Source organism: Lytechinus variegatus, chromosome 8 (assembly GCF_018143015.1).
Source record: "Lytechinus variegatus isolate NC3 chromosome 8, Lvar_3.0, whole genome shotgun sequence".
Taxonomy (NCBI): Eukaryota; Metazoa; Echinodermata; class Echinoidea; order Temnopleuroida; family Toxopneustidae; genus Lytechinus; species Lytechinus variegatus.
Window position 1 is genome coordinate 23,042,143 of NC_054747.1, and position 21,902 is coordinate 23,064,044.

The window sequence follows — 21,902 nt, forward strand, 5'->3', positions numbered from 1 at the left end:
GAATTGTATTTTTTTTTCGCCATATTGCAAAATTCTTATTTTTAACCAAATTTTCATGCACCCTAAATGTACTTGTCTGTTATTCTTGAAAAAAATATCATCTCCACAAAAAATGATTGATATACCTAACCCTTTTTTTAAACCAATCTAAAATGGACCTAATTGTTTTTTAAGTGATTTTTCTTAACCATTTCAGTTAACTTTTTAATGGTATTATATCTTTTATTTTATATCATGTTATAGAGCTACTTAAAATCTATACATAAAAAAAAATCAAATGTGCATGAAAATTGACCGTTTGGAAGTGAGCTGTTAATTTGAATTTTTCATTTTTACTATTATTTTTTATGTGTTTATCTCTATGTACTTACTTTGTTTGTCAAGTCCCTTTAATTTTTTAACTTCTTCTGTATTTTACAGTGTCTGTTCTTTCGTTGATTTCTTTTCATTTTGTATTATTTTGTTTATGTCAATTTCTTTGTTCGTCTCTTTATTATTCATATATTTTTCTTTCACTTTTACCTTGGTTCTTTTTGGAATTTCTTGTTCTGCTTGGTGTAGTTATTTTCCTTCATTTTTCCTTTCTTTTTTTCCTCTATTTGAATATAACATCTCTTATATCCTCAATTTTCATTCTCCTTTCATGAACTAAGTGATTTTCTTTTTCCTTTTTTACCTTATTCTTTGTAACTTCTCTTTCACTTATTCATACTTTCTATCATTTTTATATAGCCACCTTTTCCTTTTTAATTTTTTCGCTTTTACTGTTGTGTATTTTACCTCTCAACCTATTTATTATTTTGTGTTTGGCAGTTGCCAATAATCTTCTAAGCCGCCCTCTCTCTACTCAATATGCATCTGCATAATTCATACACTCACACGTAAGATCAAATGCATGTTTCTTTCATGAATTTCCTTCAATTTATTTTAATGCAAGCGTATTTAGTTAAAAGAAATACATTTTCACTGTCAAATGATGTACTTTGATTGTTATTCACTTCTATAGGGTCAGTTAAGAAGTGGTACACATGATTGACCTTTGTAAAACTTAAACACGATATATAATGAAGTATAGTTGCACTCTTTTAGTGTATGGTATATAGTAAAAATGAAATAAACACTGGATAGTTAAATACCAATAAATGTCTATACTTGTTCATAATAAAAAAGAAATCATCTATTTTGGTAAAGATTTTTTTATCGCTGCTTAATTACCTTGATGTCGTATTTGAATAGAATATATAGCAACGGCTTTCATTATTATGATATAAGGACCTATCGCTTATTGTGAACAAATTATAGGATATCCATTTCATTAATGAAACTTAATATTAGATACCATATGTCTTGTATTTTCCCCATTAAATAAATAAATTGAAGGGACTCTATAGTTTTAAAACCCATTTTAACTATAAATGGCATTTTTAATAATTTTTAGATTTAAAAATGTTTAAAACCATATGAGCATCTCTATAGGTTAATCAAGTAATTCATAAACGTTAGGGTGTGTGAATCACGTAAGTACATGAATTTACAATGGATTTCTATGGATACTCTATTACACTATCATATTTAAATTCCTGAAAGAATTTAAAGTCGATTAAGATTATCATTTTATCGATGAAGAATAAAGGACTTGTAATTTTCATCGTTTCTCACCAAAAGTTGTTGATTACACAAGGTAACTTAATATTATATAACTATATATATGTACATAAAATTGAAGTTATGTTTGAAAGTTAATCAAAGGGTTCCATCAGTAATTGTTATACATACTACTTTTTAAATTTCAAATATTTTTTTTCGTGCAGCAAGAACAATAACATATTTATGAAAAGTTTACATGCTATCTCTCATTAAATCATTTGAATTATTTGGGTAATATTATTGTCATGTCAACTACAAATTGTTTTATCGTGACAAAAACCATACATCCTTTTCATTTTATCTTTTGCTCATCTCTTAAAGTTCTTGTAAGTTCATTGTTCCAAAGTGAACCAAATGTTATTCTGTTGTCACGTCGTAAACACGGGCTACATCAGAAATAAATGACGAGAACATGTTTCCATCTGGGTGTTGGTACCTGTACAGGAATTCCGCCAGATAGGATTCGTAGTGAGCCTTTTTTCTGCTATACTGTTTTTTTAAGGGAAACTTTAAAATGTCATATCTTTCTTATTTTACATCCGTTTTTGATAATTTTCAGTGTTAGGCTTGTAAGATTTTTCTCTTATCATTTAAATGAACTTTTGTTGGGGTGGACTCGTTCTTAAAGAATTAAAATCAGGATATATACGCAAAAAATATTTTTACAATAACTTTATAATATGTGAAAGATATATATATAAAAAATAAGGACATAAGTAATAAAAAGAAAACATACATTCATTATTTTAATGTTTATGATTGATACGATCTTCTTTTTTTATTGCTCAGAACGGGGCATTACATGGGCAGCGAAACGATTTTCAAAGTGGGGGAGGGGCTGACCCTGTAAAAGAAATCACAATCGTACGGTCATTTTTACAATTTTTGTACATGATCTCTTTTTTATTGCTCAGAACGGGGCATTACATGCGCAGCGAAACGATTTTCAAAGGGGGGGGCTGACCCTGAAAAAAAAACACAATCGTACGGTCATTTTTTACATTTTTTGTACATGGTTTCGGAAGAAAGTGGGGTTGGGGCTGAAGATATGAGCCCCCTCCCCACTTTCTTTTAAAACCATGTCCGAAAATACCCCCCGCGGCCCCTGAGTATATGGTTTCATATAAGACAGGATATGTGCATATTACCGGGGTTTTGTTAACTTAAGGGAAACTTTAACATATTTTCTAATTTTACATCTTATTTTCATAATTTTCAGGGTTAGGCTTGTTAGATTAGTTTGTTATTATTCAAATGTAGTTTTGTTGGGGTGGAATTGTTCATAAAAAATGAAATCAGGATTTATTTATATTATAGAAAATAAGCTAGGGAGAAAGTAATAAAAATAAAACATACATTCATAATTATAATGTTTATGATTGATACGATCTCTTTTTTTATTGCTCAGAACGGGGGATTACATGGGCAGCGAAACGATTTTCAAAGGGGGGGGGGGGCGTTGACCATGCCAAAAATGACAATCGTATAGTCATTTTTACATTTTTAGTACATGGTTTCGGAAGAAAGTGGGGTGGGGGCTGGGGCTGAAGCTATAGCTTCAGCCCCCCTTCCACTTTCTTTTAAAACCATGTCCAAAAAATACCCAGCCCCCCCCCCGCTTCCGCGGTCCCTGAGTATATGGTTAGAGAAAAGGGGCTATAGTCATGAAAGAAATAAATTTTTAAAATATGTAATCATTAACAAAATCGCATAAAATTTACTAAAATGAGAACAAAGATAGATGATAAGAAAGAAGAAATGAAATGGCAATGGTTTCATACTTGATTTCTTAATCTTTATTGCATTTACCTGAAACCTTGAAGAATGTAAGTTATTATGCCTAATGCTTTTTATATTATTTTAACATATTATTTGTCAAAGCAATATTGATATTTATATATCATCTCAATGTAAATATTGGATGGAAACATATTACATTTCCATGGTTGCACTTGTATGATAGCAATCACACTTTTTTTGTTGGTCATAGCGAAGAAAAAGAATTACCATTTAGTAAATCATAAATATGTCATAAAAATAAATCAATGTACTGAAAAAAATGATAAAATAAGTTCAAAGTTTAACGGACAAAAGGACGAGTCTGATTACTCATTTTATCTTTGCTCTCTTATTTCTACTTTCGGTGCCTTTTTTATTTGTTGTTTTCTCTTTCTTTGCTCGATATGTTTATGTTATTATCGTTTCTTCATTTCCTTGTTAGTCCGCCTTTTATCATCCTTCCCCAAGGATACAAGACAAGCACGCCGGCGTCTACTGGAGTCAGGGTCGCCAAGTATCACACACGTCCTACAGGTGTTTGAAAATCTTCACAAAGAGGGAGTAAAATATTCATATATAAATGAGATTATTCCAAGAGATTGGATCTTTGAAGAAAAAAATAGATTGTTGAATACATTGATTCTCGGCAATGGTTAATGAAAATGAGAGGAAACTGGTAACTAAATGGATGGATGTTTAAGTAAACAATTGATACGAGCGCGAGTGGATAATTAAAAATTGAGACCAAAAATGATACACTCTATTCATGTTATGATGACACATTTTGGATATTGTTTCCATTAATAATTCGAGCAAAAAGCGCTAGCTATTTGATATAGCTTTGGACTCATCGAAAAACTACTTGTACAAATAGTAGGGGGGACACTTGATATTGTGCCCCCCCTACTATTTTGAGTATTGGGGACACCTTCCCCCCTGGGATTTCCGCCCATGCATAGGCATTACATTTATGATATACGAGGCCATCATTATTTCGAAGCAATCCCAGCAATTAACATACGCTTACGTCTTAGTTATGATGCTGAAGCTCCTGCATTTTTTTGTTTGTTCGTGAAGTAATTAATCTTTATTTTAAATATTTTGGATAGGCATAGCGAAACCAGAAGAGTGTGTGTAGGCCAATATAGATCAATATACGTAGCGGTAAATAGTATATATATATATATATATATATTTGTGTTACTTTTATTATTATTATTATTTATTTGGCCATCAATGCAATTACATAATACAATTTGAAATAGACATGAAAAAGAAAAGAGTAAGAAAACGGTTTTTCCGTGGGCCAGGGCTCGCAAAAGCAAAATTCAGTACTATTGCCCAGAGGCATGCGAGCCCTCATGGAAAAACCGTTGAGAGAATATTGCACATTCGATATATAAAATTGCACATTATTAAAATTCAAATAAAACACATTGACAAACATTCTAAAAAGTATGTAACGCCAGGCAAGATACAGTAAAAGAAATAAAGACGGGTATTAGAAAGAATTTGAATACCCATGCCGGACTGATTAAGGAATGTTTGTAATGCTTAACATAATATAGCACAAAAATAACTTAGATTTGTGTGAGGTACTAGAGCCCGAAAAGCAACAATGAAATGAAATAAGGAGGAATGCCCTAGACAACAGCAAGAGCATGCCTCCACATTCCTATTAATAGCATGTGTACTCGCCAGGCTCCAGCACCTAATATTTATACATAACACTCATAAAGACAAGAAATTGTAAAATTACAGGAAACTCGCCTCCTTTGATAAAGAAAAAGAAGAGAAATTAAGAACTGCATAGTAATAATAATTTAAAAAATATAGTAATGATATTGATATTCTTAGATTTTTATGTGCCCCCAACAGTTTTGCTAAAGAGGAATAAAAAAAAATCTAATGTACCAAATGGATATAACAGATCATACAGCCTGTACTACTTGAGCATTATTCTGAAATAAAAAAAAAGATTTAATTATACATTAAATTGTACATTATATTGTTCTTGTTCTCTACTTCTTCCAATCCACCTTCCCATTCCTCTTCTTTACCTTTATTCTTCTCCCAACGCCGACTGGGAAAAAAACATTGAGATATCTCTATGGAAAAAAACGATACGAAAAGTCTGAAATATGTACGGTACAACGCGGCGGAGGGACTGTATATTGTGCACATAGTACTAGTAGGCACATCGTAGGTCGTTGGCTCGCCAACGGTATATGCGCGCGAGATCGAGAGTACGAGTACAATACAAGCATGCATTTATAAATTCATTCGTGTGGCTCGGCGCGGCCGGAAGTACCGTACATATCGTAGAAACTGACGTGACATGACCGAGATATATATCGAGATTGATTCTGATTCTCACATCGTAGGTCGTTGGCTCGCCAACGTTGAGGTAATGAAATGTGCGGGGTATTCTGCAGTTAAGCCGACTTAATTAAAGATAGATACGGACTTTGTTTTCAACCGATTAAAACTATGCCAATTTTAATATTTAAACAAATTAACTTTCACCAATTTGTGGCAATTATTCTAGATCATCAACCATGTCAACCAAGTAGAAAATATCGCAAAAATCCATACGAAAATCCCACTGTGTTTTCCAAACACCTCTTGTCTTGATTTCGCCGTCCGATGTAGCTAGAAGACAGGGTCCTATATATAAGCTACGCACTTGATTTATCATGCCAAAAAAAATTTGTATTTCCTGTGCCTCAATTTCTTAAATATGTTCACATTATTACAGGATAAAATGAAATTAAGCGAAGATAAGTTACCTCCAAAATTCCAAACGGTTGTTGGTTTTCTCTGCATTGATGACGAAAATCTCTCGTTTGAGGGCTGTACATGTATACCCCATTTTTCCTTATCAACAAATATCTTCTCCCAGTAATACAAATCCTATTGCCCTCAAGAGATTAAATTTAAGTATAGAAACACCTGTTTCTTGACCTCGGTCCGCGAAGATAATTCACCCCAGCATCTACGGTCACAGCAGGGGGCCACACACGATGGATTGCAATATGTGTAGTTCCGGCGAGCGCATGGCCATGGATGTATACACGCGTTGATAGAAAGTTTTTTCTTTCTTTCTTTCCTTCCTTCTTTCTTTCTTTCTCTCTCTCTCTTCCTTCCTTCCTTTCTTTTTTTCTTTCTTTCTTTCTCTCTCTCTTCCTTCCTTTCTTTCTTTCTTTCTTTCTTTCTTCCTTCCTTCTTTCTCTCTGTCTGGCTGTCTAATTCTTTTCTTTCTAGACTTATTTTCTTCCTTCCTTTCTTTCCTTCTTTCTCTCTGTCTGGCTGTCTAATTCTTTTCTTTCTAGACTTATTTTCTTCATCCACCCCCTTTCTACACCTCTAAAGAACGTGCATTTGCCAATCATATCTGTAGTAAGGCCTATAAATGTCCTTTTCTCAAAGCTGAGGTGTAGGCCTATACATAGAACATTGAAATACAAAGACCAGCATTATGAATCACAATGTTTGGATAGCATTTCAATGTTCTATTCATATCTATTCAGAACGTTTTCTAATTCACATGCGTTATTAGCAGGTGATCTTCTTTATCTCCCATTATTGTTCTTATTTTGTAGGCCTATAGCCTGTGTATACGGTAAACCTCCCTCTGAAATACCTTTCTTGGTTTCATGTTTTCTTTCAGATTTGTTTCCACCAAGGCGCGCCGGAACACTTTCAGTTTTTTTTCTTTTTTTTTTTTTTGGGGGGGGGGCAAAATCCCGAAGGGGGCACAATATTTTTGAAAGCGTGAGATACGGACGCGATCGAGCGGGAGAGGGTGTGGTTGAGGGTGTAAAAATTGAGTGTAAAAGTTGCGTTTCTGAGAGCATTCAAAAATAAATTTCTTGAGAATTAAACAGTCTTGGGGTTCTTTTTGATCCTGTTTCCTCTCTTCGATACGAGGTATCGCCGGTCTGCGCTGGGTGGTGTTTGCGTGGAAGTGCTGGGGCCGGCTCGGAGACCTGCCTCTCCAGTCTGACTCTGATTAAGAAACTCTTGAAGTTGAACTTCGTCTGCGATTACTGAAACGATCTTTCCAACACTCCATCTTCCCAACTCATCAATCGCCTGAACTCGCTCTCCAACGATGAACATTTTGACTTACAAAAAAATTAGCACAACATACCTAAGTTAGACATTTAATGGTGGAAACTAAAACGACCCAAAACAAACGGTGGAATGGATGCAGCGCACATGGGCAGTTTACCGGAGAACCACGTATGGTGCAATAATACGTTTGCGATTAAAAAAATAGTTACAGGCATTGTTTGTATTTAAATTATGAATAAGACTTTGGGGTAAAAAAAATAATGATTTCATATTTTTGTGCATATCAGCAGCATGATTATTATACTTTGTATGTTGGTATGCCATTACTACTATTTTTCGAACGTTAAGACTGTATCATTGCGCGAGTGAACCCATTTTGTTGCTGGACGGACAGAAACTATGCATGCATCGCGGTCCTTGCATGCTAAGCATACCGTAATTTTTATTCGCTTACTTTCCTTATTTCAAGGTCGATTTTCTTCGTTCGAAATTGAAAATGGACTAGCATTGGATGTCTGAATGTAATATGCCTTTGAAAACGTGTTTAATATCGAATACAATAATTTCATTCCGAAGATCCTTCAACAGGCAGACAAGTCTTACGTAATAGCACAGCGTTGTTTATCATTTCGTCCTTGGCTCAACGCTCATTTAGCTGGCCCGTGGTGGTGAAATCGAGACAAGGGGATTACCTGGCCAAGATGGGTTTATCGGGGTTGGAAAAGTTGTTTGAGATATTCCAAACGCAAATCGGGGTATAAAACCGCAGTTTGCAGTCCGAAGTGAGGTCGAGAATCAAACGGGACATTTTCGTAATGTTGATAGCAAAAATGTCAACGATCATGACGATAATAGTATTAGTACTAGTAGATCTAGGAGGACCTCACTCACACATTGTACGAGGTTAGTATGTACTAACCTCGTACAATAGACCGTGTTTGACCCTGGATTTCAAAGTAGTCGGCAAACATCGCTTCATTGCTGAAGTAATATTTGCCGAAACTCCTTCTCGCTACGCACCGGGGCTCTTGCCGGTAAGTAGCAATAGATTAAAGAAATATGAAAATAATAATAAAATAATAATCATTAAAAAAAAACAAATTTCGCTTACCTCGGCCTCGAAAGTGACTTCGCTTGTCTCTTCCACGGAAATACAAGGAAGCCCGTTGGTGGCGCTAATAATTTCACAAACTTGATTCAGCTCCTCGGTAATTTTATAACTATATCTAAATTCTTTGAATGCGCAATCCTTATGATTAATTTACTAATTATGGGCACCAATGAATGAAATACCTTCAAAAACATAATTAAAGATTATTATTGGTGATGATAACACTTATTTGCAATGAATTTAAAAAGATGACTAATAAAAAAAATGAACATGCCTGGAAAGAAACCAGCAGTAGAGGATTTAACGAACGTCAATAATACGTGTACGGTATCCCAAAGTCTATACAATGAAAAGATTGGACACTTCACGGACTTCGCGTAATGCCTTGCGTCGATTTGCGTGTAGAAGTAGTGTAGGTGCCTAGTCTTTTCCTTGTCGTGTCTTTGATATGAATATAAATCGCGCGCCCTCTTTAGGCGAAAATTGATATCCGCGCTGAGCAGTTTTCATCTCCGTAAAATCTTCACTAAAGATCAAGAAAATATACATGTTTTTTAAAAGAAACTTCTAGGAGAAGTCACGGAAGGATCTAAATGATTCGGTAAGTGTCATAGCAGAATGTGATATATAAAATTTTAAGTAATATTTTATGTGGGCAAAAGCCCAGAAAAGTTTAACTGTGTCGTGTGTGTCGCGTTGCATTCGACTGATATTCCTTCGCACGCGAGATGCTTTGAACCCATGGGTGGGAGGACCTATGTTTTTTCACAGATAGGCTTAGGGCCCGGGGCCTAGATCTAGGCCTAATCAAAAGTAACAAAATATGATTTTTTTATTGCAAAATATGTTTTTTTGTTAAATTTGATTGGCATGCTTCATATGTGTAATTTATCAATTTTTGTACCAAAATATGTTTTTTTCCATCAAAATGTGATTTTAATTATGGATCAGTGATGACAGTAACCAGTATGTTTTTGGTCAACAGAGGTTGGCAGCTCTGATTATGAGATCTACTGCAGCCTCTGTCTGTCTGTATAAAAGATGAATAGGAATCGTTCTTCACTGCACTCTGCAGTAAAGAGTTCCACACATTAAAAACTGCATTGCGATGAGTGGTGTGTAGCCCCTTTTATTTTAGCACTCAGCAGGCATGGCATGGATGGTCTTCATAGAGTCTAACTTACATGTAGGCGCTAATAGTGATATTGCAAAGTTAAAGTATGACTTCAAAATATTACAGGCCTTAAATAGAGGGGTACTCCGGTCTAAAAATAAATTACATCTAGAATTCTAGATCTATGTCTAAATAAATTCACACCAGAATGCTGAAAATTTCATCAAAATCGGATAACAAATTTATGAAAAAGTTATTTAATATCAATCAAAGTTGAACGTTAGGATAATTTTTTGACAATAGTTAGCCTAGGGAGTCGGGGGTCTAGGACGCACTGTATTGTAGCTATATTACCTAGGTCTCTTTGCACAATTGCACATCATGAAGTACATGTAGGTGGGCTGATGTCACATCCCTACTTTCCTTTTTCTTATGTTTTTACTAGATCTGGGCCTAGGCCCTACATGAAATCATACAGTAATTGTTTCATTTTGTTTCAAACATGTTTGATTATGTGGCTCTGGCTTCTGTAATGAAATAAGCTGCAGCAATGAAATATGAATGCACAATTGTCAATCTGATTTTTTCACTAATTGGTAGAAAATATTTGAATAGATTTAAACTATTTCATATTAAAATACAAAGTAAAGAACAAGCGGGAATAAGACATCAATTTGCTCATTGAATATTCATGAAGACGTATGTGCCTAGAACTGTTGCACTGGAATAATGCAAATGTTTAAAATGCCATAACTTTGTTATTTGTTGTTCAATTTGGATAAAATTTTCAGTGTTTTGTTTATTTTTCATCTGTTTAAATCATAGTTTCTGTGCAGAACTTCCCTCATGAAAACCATCCTCTGTCTCTCTGCAGTGCAGAAATTTTTTTTTATAGATGAAGGCCTATTTGCCTTCCCCTTGGCCTGGTTTTCAACTTTCATTAGGTCTAGCCTACCTTGGCTTGGTGGGTAGTCCTTTTGAGGGAAAGTTTGATGAAAAGTATTACGATTGTGATTGGTGGAATCGAAGTCATGTGACTTTGATCTTTCCTGTTCAGTATAAAGGTGGCTCATCGGGCTCTGATTTTGGCTTGATCATTTTATCTCATTCTGAGGAAGAGGGAGTGAGCAGTTATTATTCAACTTTGATGACGGTATTCATCACTGCACTTTTTTTTTATTTCACTTTTTAAATAACATTTTCTGGTCACATTTTAGTAGACTTCTTACTAGTGTACAAATCGATTCCAGACTAGGCCTACTTCAGTACTACTACTTGAATTTCTCTGTGTGTCACGTAATACCAAAAGCGGAATAGTATTGATAAATATTTTCACAAACTACTTTTGAGATTTTCTTTTGAAGTTTTCCCTTACGAGAATATCTTTGGATTCAAAAATATAAAGTAAACCTGGGTGCCAAATTTACAATGTGAACTTGTCAGCTTCAGTCGGCTAATTTCTTGAAATTTCAATAACTGACTTATTAATTAGGCCTACCATACTCTTTAAGGTAGACTACAGTACTCATAATAGTTTGGTTGGTACTTTTCAGAGTTTTGGGGTGGGGGGTATACCGTAGTATAAAACAGTCAAATCTAGTCCATTTTTTTTTATTGCACAAGAGTTCTTTTTTTTTCTGGAATGATTGACAACCCCGTTTTGTATACATGTAACAGAAAAAAAAGTGATAATAATTTTGAGTTCATCAATTTTTCAATGTTTTTTTACCAAAGTTTTATTCTTTTTATTTCTCTCTGCAGATCAAAACAAAATGGAGACCAGTACAAGCTTATTTACGGACATGGCAGGAGTCACGGGCATGACGACTGGGGCACCCTCTGAGAACAATAGTGATGTTCTATGGATGCTGATCAGTGGCTTCATCATGTCATTCATGCTCGCCTGTGGTTTAGGAGCCAACGATGTTGCAAACTCTTTCGCTACATCAGTTGGTGCAAAGGTTCTCACCCTACCGTGGGCTTGTATTCTAGCCTCTATCTTTGAGACAGCCGGAGCGGTTTTGCTCGGCGCAAAGGTCTCGGATACCATAAGGAAAGGCATCTTTGATGTCAGCCTTTATGACGGCCAGGAAGAAGTCTTGATGCTTGGGCAAGTTTGTGCTCTCGGAGGTTAGTAAACCTTATTATGAGTGTGAGTGATGTTTTTTTTTCTTGTGTATACTTCAAAGTTCAGGACAATTTATTTTCATGTATTATAAAAATAATACACTAAATTTGCTTTGAGGAATTCACTGACATACATATTATACATTATGGCAATAGATCATAACATCACATAAAAAATTGAAAATAATTAAAATCAATAAGATGTTGGTAGTAGGTATTTGTATACAGGTAGCAACTAATTTATTCAGCTGTTCTTGAGTGCTGTGCATTCCTATATATTTGCATGTTTGTATTAATACTACTGTTATTATTATTCATCTTGCCAGGGTGGAGTGTAGCACAATAGATAAATTTCTTGCTGATGGAAATCATGCCATGGCTGGGATTTGAACCCACAACCCTCTTTCAATTTCTAGAGAGTACATGTACATACATGTAGAAAATTTTCTTGATTTTTATGGATACGGTGGGGATGAATTCAAATATGAATTTTCAATTTAATTTAAAATTTCAGCCAAAAATGGAGAGGACTGGAATAAATTCAAATTGAAGTAATTAAATTTTTATTTTCAACATATTATGGTGTACACAAAAGAAAATCCTGCAAAATTGGCATTTTGGAAGCACATACAGCTTCTACATGTAGGTATAATGAATTAAAAATTAAAAGTTGATAATTTGACAGGTCCTATAACATCTAGGGTTTATTTCATTTATTGTAAAAAGCTATTGATATTAAAAAGCTATCAATTTATTGAAAAAATTGCTAGATGTATTTAAAATGAGGGTACCAGTACATAAAAAAAAGATTGCATCGAGTATCCATTGTTCCATACAGCGAATAAGAAAAAGGTAAAGATTAATTAAAGCAAATACAAATGTATGTTGTAGATCTTTACCTCTTGAAGTGTTTGCAAATCTCAAAAAAAAACAGGATCTGGCATTATGCCATCATATTGAACAAATACCTTTATTTCACAGCGACTGATGCCCTTCTTGTCTCGCCTGAATGAAGTTTGGCAGAGACCTTCTTTGTTATCATTTGTTCCCAAAATATGAAGATCACCTTCAAACCACTGGCCAATATGATTTTGATATAAATGATTACAAGTTGGTAAAAAAAAAAATGAGAAGTCGGATCGCCGTTATCTGTCTGTAATGTTACAGTATGGCCCAGACTCTTTGGTTGTATTATGTCTGACTTCTTAATATGTTCGATTATCTATTTTATTGTGAGCAAACTTCCATTTGACTTTATTTTCAAAATTAAATAAAAACCCAGTTTTGTTGAATATTCATCAACAGCATAAAGATTTTATATCAACAATTTCAATTAATATTGCGACATATCATCCTCAATGCACACGGAGTGTCGTACTGTAGAAAAGTCTGTTTGTTTTCCTGCAATATCACAAGCTAGACTTTATGAAAATACAGTTCCCCATTGAAAGAATGAAAATAGAGAGAGGGTTTATTTTCCCCTGTGTTCTCAAACGAGGTTTCAGTTGTACAAAACCATGGCTTTATGTGGATTTCTTGTTATTCCACTTCCCTTTTGCCGAAGGTGGGAATTTTATTGGATTTTTCTAAAAAGTGTATGTGATTGATTGATTACTTGAAATTTATTTCTGCGTTCCACATGTTCAACATAATACAAAATAATCAATTATTACATAGATTTTACATATATATACATTTTAGACACACGTATCATTTACAATCTCTTTCTGAATATCAAAAAAGTATATAAAAAATATTATTTAACTAAATTTCAGAACGCAGGAGACCGTCGTCATGAGCGACCTGCTTGATGTTGACGACGGCCTCAAGATGTGATGAAATGAGCATAATTATGTACAAAAATCTGCACTAAATGGGTCTCTATGCTGTTTGTCCCTATCAAGTAGATGCTGAATCGGCAATGTTCACAGCTGTGGAAAGAGCAGAACAGTCGAACTAGGTTTTATGGTCCTCTGCATGTATGGCATTTGTATGCACATACCATGGTCTGGATTTGTACCATGGTTCAATTGAAACCTCTTTCAAGAATCCGGGCCTACAGTATACGTACAAGTTTCACCCCACATGTTCATGAATTTGTACCGGTAATCTCTTTTTAGGAGCATGTATCTGGTTGCTACTAGCCACTTGGCTGAAGATGCCGGTCTCTGGAACGCACAGTATAGTAGGAGCTATGCTGGGATTTCATCTCGTCGTCTTCCAGTTGGAAGGCATTGCTTGGAAACAATTTGGTTTCATTGGTGAGGACGAGACAGGGACTGTTTTTTTTGGGGGGGAAGGAAGGGGAGGGGGGCAATAGTGTGAAGCGATTTGTTGGAAAAATTTGGTTTTATTTGTGCATTACACAATACAGGAGTTGGGGAATAATCCTAGTTTGAGGTATTGCATCATTGGCAATAAACATAAGATAGTGGGAGAGAGAGATAGAGCAGAAAGGGGCAGAGTAGAAGCAGGCCAATAGTTCGAAGGCATTGCTTTGAATAGGCCATGTTACTTTATACACTGTAGGAGAGAGGGAGAGGTGGAAATGAAGAGGGATGCTTAAATATGTTTGTCGGGGGGAGGGGGGATGGAATTAAAAGAAATGCAGTACAGTGAGGATTTCAAATGTATGGATTGATATGTTTGGGGGTGGGGGTCGTCGATTCAATTTATTTCATGAATTGTTAAAATTTGCAGTATGTGACAACTTTGATTTCTTTCTGCACTCTTTCTTTTGAATCAATTACTCAGAAACTCTTGCTAAATACTGTGCAATCATTTTTTTTAAAGATTAAATGCAAGTACATTTAGAAATGGGGAAACTTCATTTTGAAACAGCACACAGAAATCTCTGTGCATCTGCCCAACATGAAATAGTGAAAGAATATTGAACAAATATTTTCATAGAGCATTGAATACATATTTCACGCAGTTGCGAAGACCTTGGGATTTATCATAGATTTGGGGGGTGTTTCACAAACACCGCAATTAAATGTCTAGTTGCGCGCAGTATAAAAGGCATGACAGCATTGGTCAGATCATGCCAAGAGGACGCGCACTTCTGCGTATTGATCAATAAGATTGCGCGTTGCATATCATGTACGCGTCAACATTTAAGTGCGACCTACGTCATACTTAAATCTTTGTGAAACACCCCCCAGGAATTCACCTTGAATGTTGAATTTTCCTCTCTCTTTAAATAGAAACATTGAGATGACAATCCTGACATAAAGTTGATAATTTGATTTTTTTTCTTTCCTTAGTTGGATCTTGGTTCCTTTCACCTGTGATGTCGGGCCTGGTTTCAAGCGTAGTATTTGTCATTTACAGGAAGATCGTCATCAATAAGGTTCGTCATCCCCCCCCCCTCCCCATTGTCATTTTTTTAAATTGTCTTATAGAATTTCTGCTTTCATTTCCTGCTTCACAATTAAACATTCATACCAATATTATAAAAGCCTACCGGTATTCGCAGTTGCTCATGATCAACTTTTCTCCAATGGCCTTTCCCATTTTTCATTAGGACTATGAGCAGTGATACTTTCATATAAATCTCTTGTGTAAGCTTTCCCAACATAGCATCATGTGGTATTCACATTCCAAGGAGGAAAGACGCAGCATATTTTTTGAAGGATTTTTGCTTCTCGCTGCTTTTATTTCAAATACCAACTCCACGTTGTTAATAAAGGTAAACATCCTGTTTAAAACTTCATTGCTGGATTGGACACTGACGGATCTGGGGGGGGGGGCAAACGGCAAGGCCGGCCCGTGCCCTCCCTTTTGAGAGGCACAATTAATATTTACGTAAAAGTGCTGTTAAAACAAGTCTACCCCCCCCCCCCTTGAAAGTGATTATTTTTCTGCTAGTCAGATTTTTCCTCTGGCAAAATGTGCTCTCACCCCTTTTGGAAAATCATGGATCCGCCCTTGGTACTGCATCTTTTGTCTGGTCAATTGGTAAAAGATCTGGGGCCCTTTGCATCAAATGTTGCAATCAAGCGCGAAGCTCAAATGCAATTTGATTTTCAACCAATGGATACAAATGAACATGTGTAGGAATTGTGCTTGGTTTTTTCTTTGAGTAGTGCTTGATGGCAACACTTAAACTAGCCCCTAGGAAATTATTTTATTATTCAATGATGGGGGTTGCAAATGTTGCTTTTTATTAATTTCTAACTTGGTTTACTCTACATATACCTCTGTCTTTTATTTTACATCCATGTCTAAAAGTGTGTGTGGGGGTTGGTGGGTGTTCTGCCCCCCTTGTGTGTGTACATGTCTTTTATTAGTTGCTGATTTTGTATAAATTTCACCTCTTTTATATGCAATTATCTGTGCAAATCAATTTGCAAATTTCTGTTGTGATTCTAAAATGGGTCATGTAGATCAAGTTCAACTTCAGCTGCTGCCGCAAATCAGTTTTTTCTTGTTGCAATATATGCGGAACACGAGTCAGTTGCAAATTAGATTTGCAAAATGATCACCATTTTCTTGCAATGACCCATATGTGTGTGTGGGGGGGGGGGTTGTGTTGATGTTATTTGCAATCTGTTGAACATTGTTGTCGCAGGAAGAGATTGGGATTGATTATATCATGCTGTTCGTTTGCTGGTGGTTGGTTGGTTGGTTGGTAGTCTGGCACATGGCTGTCACATGAAGGAAGAGAGGCAATCTGATGTCAACCTTGTAGGCTTTACCGCCCTCCATTTAGATTAGAATACAGTGGCAAAATATTGTTGTTGCATAGTTTCGATGCACTCTTTGGTAATTACACAATAAAAGTACATAGTTTAAAAAAATACTGCATGCCTACATTACATGTTAGAGCACATTCATGTCTCATGAATTCACCTTCTATTAAATCTCATTACAATAAAGTGAAGGAAAAAAAATGTCATTGTATTTGTAGCTTGTCTTTGATGCCTGCTTTGGTGATCAAATAGAGTAGAGCAGACGAAATTTAGCATTCATGTCTCATTAATATAGTAAAAGAAAACAAGCGTAGCTTCGATGCCTGTAGTGCAGACAGAGTTTGAAGCTCATGTCTCATTATTATCATTTATTGTTCTCATTGCAATACAGTAAAAGAAAATAATGTCATTGTAGCATATTTTTTTAATGTATGCTTCAGTTTTATAAAGGCAAAAGTGCGCATTCCAGTGAACATGTTTGTGAACTTCTGAAGGACTCTGTCTTTACAAAGTCGTATGGTGAGCGTTCTTTTACTCATGCCTCTGCTGTCCTCTGGAATGCTTTACCTAATTCAATGAGATATCAAAGTGATTTATGTACATTCAGGAGATCACTCAAAACATATCTTCTCAATGCATAAAATACCAACTTTGAACTAATGATCCAATCTAAATATCTTGATTACTTAACTTTCACTATTTCTTCTCTCTAAGCGCATAGGGACATGCTACATGTTTGGTGCGCTACAAGAATTGAGCATTATTATTATTAAGGACTCCCACCTTTTTTTCTTGTATTGTCTTGAGTGTTCTCTGTCATTTAGGTTGGCAAATAGGTGAATGATTAGTCAAGAAAGTTCTCTTCTATCGATTGGCAAAAAGTACAGACAATAAAAAAAAAAATACCTTCCCTCTCCATACACGTGTATTTAATTTAAATTGAGAGTATGAAAATGGATATGAGTCCAATATTTGACACTTGGCAAAAACAATGTTTTTTCAGACATTATTTTTTTCATCCTTTGCTATTTTTGTTTTTGATGACCCCCTTGATTTTTTTATCGATCCTTTTTTTGGGTCAATATTTTATTTCATGCAAATGTATCATTTGATCAGAGTATCCTTTGTTCAACAATCAGTACTACAGTAGTTCGTGTACTGGTTCCCTATCTTAGCAATGCTATGACCTTTGAAACTAGATGGATTGCCTTTGTTAGTGCCATCTCTTTCTTTTTGCTTCTCCTTGAACCTGTAGTACATGTTCATGAAGGTACATGCGCTCTTTGTGTGCTTAAATAGTAGGTCAAATATTGATGAAAACCAGATTCTATTCGTTTGAAATGAAGCATTGTTAAAATGCCCTTGTAAATTTCCTGTGTAACATTGTGTGCACCTGTTAATCAACTCAAATTTTTTTCACTTTGTTTTGCTTCATTCTCTTTCTTAAATTACTCCATTTCATCCAAGGCACAATCCATGTTTTATACCTCAGTCACATTTCTTCTACGGCGGCTGTGCGGCGAGTCGAAAGCTACATTTACATTTATAGGTGATTTGAATAAAACTGTTAACTCGTTGTACGGCAGTTTGAGGGGAAAATGTGACTGATGTACATTGTGTTAATGCTCAAGCAAAAAGTCTTACAGTGCTTATTTTTCTGTTTCATATTTTTTCTGAGGGGGGTTCTGTTTTTATTGTCTTTTTTTTGCATGCTTGTCTGTCATTATTCTGCGGCGTGATGCACTGGCTAGCATAAAATCAATAAATAAATCATTTATATATATTCAGTATAGAATACACTTTTTTTTAACCAAGCTATGTTTCATACTTGCATACTTCAGGGAATTACAATTTGCGCAAGCCCGCCGCTATACATGCCAGCAGGCTACATTAACCAGCATTCTTACGCTGCAGCTGACGGCCCATTCTCCTGGTAAGCTTTCACGGAATCGCCATTACACGGCAAACTGCTCGTACAAGAATTTGTGCATAAACATGTCATGTCGCCCTTCAGGAAGTTGTGCTGATATACCGCTCTATTGGTGCAAGAAAACAAAGTGCATCATTCTTTGTAAAACTCTGAACTGTCATTTGTGAAGGGAAGTTCATCCTAACAAAAATTTTGTAAAATAGGAGAAAAAAAAGACAAATTGTTGAAGGTTTGCAGAAAATAAGCCCTGGATTGAGAATGAACATTTAAGTTTGTGAATTTTGGCATTGTATACTAACTGAACAGCTGCCATGTTTGTTTATCATAGAAATGTTTAAATGGTTAATTTTGACTAAAAGTTTGTTTCCTAATGGAGCGGCTGTGAAATGATTTGTACAGATTGATACATTGAACATATTCAAAACAAAAACATATCTAAAATCTTTCATTGATTTTTTTTTTTACTACCTGATATAGGAAGTCGGCTCACACATGATGTCAGAAAATCAAAACATTAAAATTCTAATAACTTAAATCTTCAATGGAATTAACTCAAATGCTAACCAATGTTTTTGGAGGTTTTTCTGCTATTTTTACATTGAATATCTCTTAGGAATGAACGTACCTTTACATGCTGAAATGACAAGGGGAACCAGGTAGATAAAGTCCAGGATTATCATGGCCAGTGCAGGTTACATGTAACATTGCTAGACGTGCGCCTGATGCGTCCTCCAGCCTGCGTACAGAAAATGATGCTTTCAGGGTTTTTTTTCATGGAATGCTACTGTTCAAGTCTTTAATTGCAAATTGGAATATTTAGGAATTTTGAAATCTTGAATCCCATCTCTCTATTTGAGTTCATCAAACCCAAACAATGTACTCAGAAATCACTCAGTCATGTATTGACATAAATTATCATTTATTTCTAGTGCTCACAAGCTGGTCTATAGGGTATGCCTACATGTAGGGGAGACCAGGGTTAGTTGGAACATGGGGTAAGTTGAAACATTGTAATTTTCTTTAACGCTCGTAAAATAAATTTATGCAATACTGCCCTCAATTTATTGCAATAATGATTCAACACTTGTATTATTAATAGCAATATTAATTGAGGGCAGTATTGCATAAATTTATTTTACAGGCTTTAAAGAAAATTACAATGTTTCAACTTACCCCATGTTCCAGCTAACCCCGGTCTCCCCTATACTAAAATATTCACAGTTCTGGTATATCTTCTATTTCTGCAAGGGATCATGTTTCTACAAATTTCTTTCAGAAATGATTTTTTTTACTTCAGCTCTTTAAATTCAAGAGTGGGGCAAACTGGGGATGAAGGGGGAGGGCTGTCGCTGGTAATGTGCACTTTGAGAGCCCTGTGAAGTAACATGTACATGAAGCTCATAAAAGTTCATGGCTTGTTAACTGTTACAGTGGTATCATTGGTCAACAACTGCGTCACACTACGTCATATAGACCAAGATTTGTTTACATACTTGTAATACTATATAGTATCATCGACCTGATGCATGCACGTAATGCATGTGTTGGTACACCAGACTTCAGATGACTTGTAGGCTAGCCTCCATATGTAACCTTGTCATTTGGAAGTGATTTGCTATTTAAAGCAGAAAGTTGTTATTTTGGTATGCATAACGTTATCTAGGTTCTTTCAAAACCATTGATTTGATCCGTCTTTAGTTGGAATTCCTTTAACTCCCAAACTTTTTTCCCATTACACCTGCATATACATTTTTTTAATGTGATATGGTTTAAGTTTTTTATTAGTGATATTTTCTGATTGATAACAAGCAATCTACATTCTAGTACATTGTGTCAACGTATCATTCTGGTTATGGGAAATGCATTTCTTTTATTTTTTGCGCCTCAGAACAGAATATTTATGAGATAGAATGCACTTAACAATATTCATTCTGGTTATGGGAAATGCATTTTTTTATTTTTTTGCTCCTCAGAACAGAATATTTATTAGATAGACTGCACCATACAATATTTCTATTATTACAGGAATGCTCTATTATCATCATCATTATTCCTATTACTACTTTTTATTGATCATTATTTTTACTATTTATAATCTTACATCATCTTTTCTTAAAAACATAGCTGTGTGATGATTTTTTTTTCTCTCTGACCCCATTTCCCCCTCTTTCGCCATCTCTCTTTCTCTTTTACTTTCTCTGAAGAGAGCAAGGGGTATCATTCTTGACAGACAATGATGATGGCACAATAATCAAATATCATTATTATATTACTTGAATAGGGTAGTGAAACCCAGACTTTAAACATTTTAAATTATTTTCATTTATTTCAGGATAATCCACTAGAGCCAGGTCTACGCGTCCTTCCATTCTTCTATGCTTTGGTTCTTGTTATTAACTGTATCTCCATCTTCATCGATGGTCCAGAAAGTAAGTTGTTTTCAAACCACTAGATACTCCAGTTTACATTTCTGTGAGGTCTTATACTCCTGAAATTAGCATCGATTTACATAATCCAAGAATATCACCGATCTGCCAAGAGTTGAATTTTTACTTTTTTGTCATACAGTTTTAGGCTTTTAATTTTGATATACCCAGTAGTTTAGGCCATTTTTCAAAAGGGTGCATTTTCATTTTACCACATAAAAAGAAAGGAAAAAAATGAGCGGACAAAAATCCATGGCCAGTAAAAGGGTGCTTTGAGGCCAGTCAGTAATTGGAGTCCTCAAAGGCCAATGTCTTGGAATAAACCCTGCACTTTTGGCAATAGAAAACTGCAAATTTAGTGTACAATTATCCCCACTTTTTATAATATATATACATATATTTTTTTCATGTGTATGCATATGAATCAGGACAGTCTGAGTATTCATACACGTCATGTATTTCCCATGATGAAATGGAGTAAAATGTAAGTCTCTTTAACTCGTCTCATACCTCAGCTGTTTTTCTATCTGAGCCACCATAATAGTTCCTCTTTTTACTTCCAAGGAATCCGTGTCTTAATTAAACAATCCCACTGATTAAACCATCTTGGTAATCAATTCCATTGATTACCGGTAAGCCAATCTTGGTAAACAATCCATTTGATATTAAAGCACGTTTTCTTTGTTTTTATTTATACAGTGCTTTATCTTCATGTAATCCCAGTATGGGGTGTAATGATCCTCAGTTTTGGGGTTGGTATCGTCGCCGGTCTCATCGTCTTCTTCGTCTTCGTACCAAGGTGGAGGAAAGAACTGCAAGGTTAGTATCAGCCTCAAGGACAATGTAGCAAAGGTTTGATAGTGATTATTTATTTTCAACCAATCAACAGCGTGCATTTGGGACTTGCGATTGATTTTTTTACTTGCGTTTAAACGCAACTCTTTTTGCAACGGGCCCTAAGCCATATAAGACGCAATTTGAAATTTGAATGAGGGTG

General features: G+C 35.2%; 1 protein-coding gene across 1 annotated transcript in view; it reads left to right on the plus strand.

Moving 5' to 3' along the window:
• The window catches only part of LOC121420180 (sodium-dependent phosphate transporter 1-B-like), a 36,246-nt gene that overhangs the window by 6,577 nt on the left and 7,767 nt on the right, over positions 1-21,902 (plus strand). The window contains exons 2-6 of the mRNA XM_041614728.1: positions 11,490-11,858; positions 13,976-14,116; positions 15,122-15,207; positions 20,812-20,908; positions 21,605-21,724. Of these exons, the coding sequence (XP_041470662.1) occupies positions 11,501-11,858; positions 13,976-14,116; positions 15,122-15,207; positions 20,812-20,908; positions 21,605-21,724 (802 nt within the window). The 5' untranslated portion in view covers positions 11,490-11,500. The remainder of the gene's footprint in view (positions 1-11,489; positions 11,859-13,975; positions 14,117-15,121; positions 15,208-20,811; positions 20,909-21,604; positions 21,725-21,902) is intronic.